The sequence below is a fragment of the Scyliorhinus canicula genome, chromosome 8 (genome assembly GCF_902713615.1).
Source record: "Scyliorhinus canicula chromosome 8, sScyCan1.1, whole genome shotgun sequence".
In the NCBI taxonomy this organism is placed as follows: Eukaryota; Metazoa; Chordata; class Chondrichthyes; order Carcharhiniformes; family Scyliorhinidae; genus Scyliorhinus; species Scyliorhinus canicula.
In genome coordinates, this window is record NC_052153.1 from 197,831,782 (window position 1) to 197,839,942 (window position 8,161).

General features: G+C 52.1%; 1 protein-coding gene across 1 annotated transcript in view; it reads right to left on the reverse strand.

Annotated features, from left to right (window-relative positions):
- spef2 (sperm flagellar 2) overlaps window positions 1-1,396 on the reverse strand; it is a 293,647-nt gene extending 292,251 nt beyond the window's left edge. Inside the window, 2 exon segments of the mRNA XM_038803926.1 lie at window positions 1,187-1,289; window positions 1,393-1,396. Of these exon segments, the coding sequence (XP_038659854.1) occupies window positions 1,187-1,289; window positions 1,393-1,396 (107 nt within the window).
- Window positions 1,397-8,161: the final 6,765 nt, after the last annotated feature.

Here is an 8,161-nt window from a genome sequence, read left to right on the forward strand (position 1 = left end):
GACACAGCCCCACAACCAGCCCAGTGCAGGCCCACAATGCAGTCCCACAATACAGCCCAACGCAGTCCCACTATACAGTCCAATGCAACCCTACAATACAGTCCCACAATACAGCCAACTCAGCCCCACAATACAGCCCAGTACAGTCCCACAATACAGCCCAGTGCAGACCCACACAGCCCCACAATACAGCCCAATGCAGCCTCACAATACAGTCCAACGCAGACCCACAATATAGCCCAATGCAGCCCCACAATACAGCCCCAAACAGCCCCGCAATACAGCCTCACTCAGCCCCACAATACATTACAATGCAGCCCCACAATACAGTACAATGCAGCCCAGCACAGCCCCACAATACAGCCCAGTGCAGTCCCACAGTACAGCCCAATGCAGCCCCACAATACAGTACAATGCAGACCCACACAGCACCACAATACAGCCCCACAGTACAGCCCAGTGCAGCCCCACAATACAGCCCAGCACAGCCCCACAATACAGCCCAATGCAGCCCCACAATACAGCCCAATGCAGCCCCACAATACAGCCCAATGCAGCCCCACACAGTCCCACAATGCAGCCTCACAATACAGCCCAGCGCAGCCCCACAATACAGCCCAACACAGCGCAACGTACCTTCAAAATGAAGATAACTGTGACTACGCCAGGTTAAAGTCCAACAGGTTTATTTCAAATCACTAGCTTTCGGGGCACAGCTCCTTCCTCAGCTCCTTCATCAGGTGAAGGAGCAGTGCTCCGAAAGTTAATGATTCCCAACAAGCTTGTTGGACTTTAACCTGGTGTTGGAAGACTTCTTACTGTACTCACCCCAGTCCAACGCCGGCATCTCCACATCAACCCTCATGAGGACCAGAGGTGATGACTGATTGATCTCTCTGCTGGTTGTAATGAGCGGATGAAGGCCGCCCAGTTGGGGCTTGCTTGCGGGACCTTTCAGCACAGCTCCCAGACCCGGAGCGGCAGTTCCCATGTCTGTTTTGGATGGTGCAGTAACGGGTTTATATTCAGATTAAAGTGAAGCGGTTTGGCCTCCACAGCCACCTCCTGGGATTATTACAATTACATTGTCGTTTTTACTACTCAAAGCCTCTCCAATCTATGTTTCCTGAGCAATATTCTTGTATATCTACTACGCCTGAACAGAGAGGGTGAAAAATGTTCTTACCTGCCTGTGGAGAACTGATCAAAATCATCCTGCAGTTGGTGCTTGTTCAAAATCTCGCCAATCAGGTATCCTGTGGAAAAGTCCCTTGCAAATGTCCAGGGTTCTTTAAAGAAGAATCAACAATCAGTCCCAGAACACAGCCTATCACTGAAACCCTGTTAACCCTGCTCCGAGTCCCCTCCTCTCCCACTCCATCCACCTCTCACTCATTCCCCATTCTCCCTGCAATACATGCTCTCTCCCCAATTATTAACATCAAGGTCGTCTCTCTCTATCTATTCTACCATTCAGTCTATCCACTTCCTCATCTTTCTGTATATGTGACACTCTCTCTCCCCATCACCATCTCAGTCCTTCATGTCTCCCTCTCTGCCGTGCTCCCAATTTGTCTCCCTCGAGATAAGATACACAGGAGCAGAATTAGGCCATTCGGCCCATTGATTCTGCTCCGCCATTTGACCATGGCTGATCTCACCTTGGCCTTAACTCCACCGTCCTGCCTTTGTCCGTAACCCTTCAGCCCATTACCCATTAAAGGGGGCAAAAACTGTGCGCTACTCCATGTGCGGTCTATTTCCTACCAGCCTCTTCCCTTCTGTCTGGGTCTCTCTTCCTTTCCATATTTTTTTTATCACGGGCGTGATTCAGTGAAAATGTTTCTGAGTATGGTATTGAGCGGGAACTGCCGCGAACCTCCCAATGCTCAGCCCAGCAAGGCCGGCACCGCAATCCAACGTTAATTGGTCTATTTGAGGTGACCCCACAAGATTCATGCCGCGGTCATGGTTCGTCAGCCGATTGTCCTGGACCCCCCTCGCCAGACCCCGCTCACAAGGTGCCTCATGGCAGACTGGTACAAAAGGTGAAGTCACATGGGAGCAGAGAAGAGGTGCTAAGATGGATAGAGAATTGGGACGGTCACAGAAGGCAGAGGTCAGCAGTAGAAGGGTGTTTTTCTGAATGGAAGGTTGTGACTAGTGGTGTTCCACAGGGATCGGTGCTGGGGCCTCTGTTGTTTGTAGTACATAAACGATTTGGAGGAAAATGTAGCTGGTCTGATTAGTAGGTTTGCGGAAGACACCAAGGTTGGTGGATTGGCAGATAATGTTGAGGATACAGCAGGACATAGATAGGTTGGAGACTTTGCAGCCTTGTGCAGGTCTGTGCCACCAGTCAGGGGCCAGGGCTCCCAATTCCGACCACGGCGCGTTCAGAGTTTGCAACAACGATTCCAGGATTCTGATCCTGGCAGCACAACGGATCCAGAGGACGAAGCCTGGACTCCGCCTACTGTGTGGGCACCATTACCAAATGTGAATATGCCACATCCAACTCACCACAAAGTCAATCCATCCTCGCTGTGGATTCTGCGGACGAGTAGCATGCGATGATGCAGGTCAACCACTGCTCCATTCAGTTTAAGCTGGACACAGGGGCTTCTGCCAACCTCCTCTCACAGGCAGATTTCAAATGCATCAAGAAGTCCCCCAAGGTCCTTCCAACAGCCTGCAGACTCCTGGACTATAACGATAATGCCATCACGGCACTGGGATCCTACCATCTACTCATCTCCAACCAGAGCACCCATGCACGACTAAGGTTTGAAATTGTCAAGCCAGACAGGGCATCCCTACTTGGTGCGCATGCCTGCAAGCAGCTGAACCTTGTGCAGCGGGTTTACACAACAACATCCTCCAATGTGGATCTTCAGGCCGGCATTGACGGCATCCTCACTCAATATCCAGATGTGTTCGATGGGATGGGCACGCTGCCATATTGGTACAAGATTCTGCTACGACCTGATGCCAAACCAGTGGTCCACGCCAGGTCCCGGCTCCGCTGAGGGAGAGCCTGAAGGCACAGCTCAACGATCTTCAGCAACAGGGCATCATTTCCAAGGTAACCGAACCCACTGACTGGGTCAGCTCGATGGTATGTGTTAGAAAGCCTCCGGGTGACCTGTGCATCTGCATTGATCCCAAGGATCTCAATAAGAATATAATGCGTGAACACTACCCCATCCCGAAGCGGGAGAAACTCACCAGTCAGATGGCACACGCACGGTTTTTCACCAAGTTAGATGCGTCACATGGATTTTGGCAAATCCAGCTGGATGAGTCCAGCAGAAGGTTCTGCACCTTTAACACACCGTTTGGCAGATACTGCTATAGCCGTTTGGCATTGTCTCGGCATCGGAGATCTTCCATCGCATCATGGAGCAGATGATGGACGGCATTGAAGGGGTTCGTGTGTATGTGGATGACATCATCATATGGTCCACGACCCCTGAGGAGCAGGTTTCCCGTCTCCAGCAGGTATTCCGCTGTGTCCATGCCAATGGCCTGAAGCTGAACAGGGCCAAATGTTGCTTTGATATGTCGACACTCAAGTTCCTAGGTTCCTAGTGGGCAGCACGGTAGGATGGTGGTTAGCATAAATGCTTCACAGCTCCACGGTCCCAGGTTCGATTCCCGGCTGGGTCACTGTCTGTGCGGAGTCTGCACGTCCTCCCCGTGTGTGCGTGGGTTTCCTCCGGGTGCTCCGGTTTCCTCCCACAGTCCAAAGATGTGCAGGTTAGGGTGGATTGGCCATGCTAAATTGCCCGTAGTGTCCTAAAAAGTAAGGTTAAGGGGGGGGTTGTTGGGTTACGGGTATAGGGTGGATACGGGGGTTTGAGTAGGGTGGTCATTGCTCGGCACAACATCGAGGGCCGAAGGGCCTGTTCTGTGCTGTACTGTTCTATGTTCTATTGACCAAATCTCTCAGCAGGGCGTGCGCCCGGACATAGACAAGGTCAAAGCCATCGAAGCCATGAAGGTCCCAGAAGACAAGAAGGCAGTGTTGCGCTTTCTGCGTATGGTCAATTTTCGGAGCAAGTTCATCCCAAACCTGGCCTCACACACCATGGCCCTACGAAAGCTGGTGAAAAAGTCCACTGCCTTTGAGTGGAAGGCAGCCCATCAGACAGAGTGGTTGGAGCTGAAAGCCAAGCTCACCATTGCACCCGTCTTGGCATTTTGCAACCCAGACAGGGAGACGAAGATCTCGCCAGATATGAGCCAGGATGGCATTGGTGCGGTGCTGCTTCAATGTGATACTTCATCCTGGGCACCGGTAGCCTACGCAGAGGGCCATGACGCCCACCGAAACAAGGTATGTGCAAATAGAGAAGGAATACCTGGGTCTTCTCACTGGCATTCTCACGTTTCACGACTATTTCTACGGCCGACATTCACTGTCGAGACGGATCATCGGCCTCTGGTCCACATTATCCACAAGGACCTGAACAACATGACGCCTCAGTTGCAGCACATCCTCCTTAAATTCAGAAGGTACGACTTTGACTTAGTGTACACGCCTGGCAAGGAGCTCATCATCGCTGATACATTGTCCCGCTCCATCATCGCTGATACATTGTCCCGCTCCATCATCGCTGATGCATTGTCCCGCTCCATCATCGCTGAGGCATTGTCCCGCTCCATCATCGCTGATACATTGTCCCGCTCCATCATCGCTGATACATTGTCCCGCTCCATCATCGCTGAGGCATTGTCCCGCTCCATCATCGCTGATACATTGTCCCACTCCATCATCGCTGATACATTGTCCCACTCCATCATCGCTGATACATTGTCCCTCTCCATCATCGCTGATACATTGTCCCGCTCCATCATCGCTGATACATTGTCCCGCTCCATCATCGCTGATGCATTGTCCCGCTCCATCATCGCTGATGCATTGTCCCGCTCCATCATCGCTGATACATTGTCCCGCTCCATCATCGCTGATACATTGTCCCGCTCCATCATCGCTGATACATTGTCCCGCTCCATCATCGCTGATACATTGTCCCGCTCCATCATCGCTGATACATTGTCCCGCTCCATCATCGCTGATACATTGTCCCGCTCCATCATCGCTGATACATTGTCCCGCTCCATCATCGCTGATGCATTGTCCCGCTCCATCATCGCTGAGGCATTGTCCCGCTCCATCATCGCTGATACATTGTCCCGCTCCATCATCGCTGATACATTGTCTCGCTCCATCATCGCTGATACATTGTCCTGCTCCATCATCGCTGAGGCATTGTCCCGCTCCATCATCGCTGATACATTGTCCCGCTCCATCATCGCTGATACATTGTCCCGCTCCATCATCGCTGAGGCATTGTCCCGCTCCATCATCGCTGATACATTGTCCCGCTCCATCATCGCTGATACATTGTCCCGCTCCATCATCGCTGATACATTGTCCCGCTCCATCATCGCTGAGGCATTGTCCCGCTCCATCATCGCTGATACATTGTCCCACTCCATCATCGCTGATACATTGTCCCACTCCATCATCGCTGATACATTGTCCCTCTCCATCATCGCTGATACATTGTCCCGCTCCATCATCGCTGATACATTGTCCCGCTCCATCATCGCTGATACATTGTCTCGCTCCATCATCGCTGATACATTGTCCCGCTCCATCATCGCTGATACATTGTCTCGCTCCATCATCGCTGATACATTGTCCCACTCCATCATCGCTGATACATTGTCCCACTCCATCATCGCTGATACATTGTCCCTCTCCATCATCGCTGATACATTGTCCCGCTCCATCATCGCTGATACATTGTCCCGCTCCATCATCGCTGATGCATTGTCCCGCTCCATCATCGCTGATGCATTGTCCCGCTCCATCATCGCTGATACATTGTCCCGCTCCATCATCGCTGATACATTGTCCCGCTCCATCATCGCTGATACATTGTCCCGCTCCATCATCGCTGATACATTGTCCCGCTCCATCATCGCTGATACATTGTCCCGCTCCATCATCGCTGATACATTGTCCCGCTCCATCATCGCTGATACATTGTCCCGCTCCATCATCGCTGATACATTGTCCCGCTCCATCATCGCTGATACATTGTCCCGCTCCATCATCACTGATACATTGTCCCGCTCCATCATCGCTGATACATTGTCCCGCTCCATCATCGCTGATACATTGTCCCGCTCCATCATCGCTGATACATTGTCCAGCTCCATCATCGCTGATACATTGTCCCGCTCCATCATCGCTGATACATTGTCCCGCTCCATCATCACTGATACATTGTCCCACTCCATCATCGCTGATACATTGTCCCACTCCATCATCGCTGATACATTGTCCCGCTCCATCATCGCTGATACATTGTCCCGCTCCATCATCGCTGATACATTGTCCCGCTCCATCATCGCTGATACATTGTCTCGCTCCATCATCGCTGATACATTGTCCCGCTCCATCATCGCTGATACATTGTCCCGCTCCATCATCGCTGATGCATTGTCCCGCTCCATCATCGCTGATACATTGTCCCACTCCATCATCGCTGAGGCATTGTCCCGCTCCATCATCGCTGATACATTGTCCCGCTCCATCATCGCTGATACATTGTCCCGCTCCATCATCGCTGAGGCATTGTCCCACTCCATCATCGCTGAGGCATTGTCCCGCTCCATCATCGCTGATACATTGTCCCGCTCCATCATCGCTGACACATTGTCCCGCTCCATCATCGCTGAGGCATTGTCCCGCTCCATCATCGCTGAGGCATTGTCCCGCTCCATCATCGCTGATACATTGTCCCGCTCCATCATCGCTGATACATTGTCCTGCTCCATCATCGCTGAGGCATTGTCCCGCTCCATCATCGCTGATACATTGTCCCGCTCCATCATCGCTGATACATTGTCCCGCTCCATCATCGCTGATACATTGTCCCACTCCATCATCGCTGATACATTGTCCCACTCCATCACTGCTGATACATTGTCCCACTCCATCATCGCTGATGCATTGTCTCGCTCCATCATCGCTGATGCATTGTCCCGCTCCATCATCGCTGATACATTGTCCCACTCCATCATCGCTGATACATTGTCCTGCTCCATCATCGCTGAGGCATTGTCCCGCTCCATCATCGCTGATACATTGTCTCGCTCCATCATCGCTGATGCATTGTCTCGCTCCATCATCGCTGATGCATTGTCCCGCTCCATCATCGCTGATGCATTGTCCCGCTCCATCATCGCTGATACATTGTCCCGCTCCATCATCGCTGATACATTGTCCCACTCCATCACATTGCCTGGTGAACCGCTGGAAATCATCCGGCAGATTGAGTCACAGGTGCAGCTGTGTGCTAGCACCCTCCCGGCATCTGATGAGAAGGTGGTTTGTATCCGCAAGGAGACAGCCAAAGACCCCCTCTTGCAGCGTGTCATGCAACACCTCGCCAATGGCTGGCAGAAAGGGCAGTGCCCTCAACTTTTCAATGTAAAGGTCGACCTGACGGTGATTGATAGTATCCTCCTCAAGCTGGACCGGATTGTCATTCCGCACAGTCTCCAGAGCTTGGTGCTCTGCCAAATCCATGAGGGACACCTGGGCGTCAAGAACTGCAGACGCAGAGCCAGACAGGCTGTCTACTGACCCAGGATCAGCCAGGACATCGCGAACATGGTCCTCAACTGTGCGACCTGTCAACACTTCCAGCCAGCACAGAGCAAGGAGACGCTCCAGCAGCATGAAACCGAGACTTCCCCGTGGTCCAAGGTTGGCATCGACCTCTTTCGTGCGAATGGCTGTTACTACGTGTTGATTATTGACTATTTCTCCAATTACCCTGAAGTCGTGAAGCTCTCAGACCTCACATCTCGGACTGTCATCAAGGCCTGTAAGGAGACGTTCTCTAGGCATGGTATCCACTCTCTGTCATGAGTGACAATGGCCCATGCTGCAACAGCCACGAGTGGTCTATGTTTGCCAAGTCATACCATTTCAAACATGTCACTTCCAGCCCACACTGCCCGCAGTACAATGGGAAGGTTGAAAAAGGGGTGCACATTGTGAAACAGCACATCTGCAAGGCCGTGGATTCTGCTTCTGACATCTACCTTGCGCTGCTTGCGTACAGCGCGACCCCAC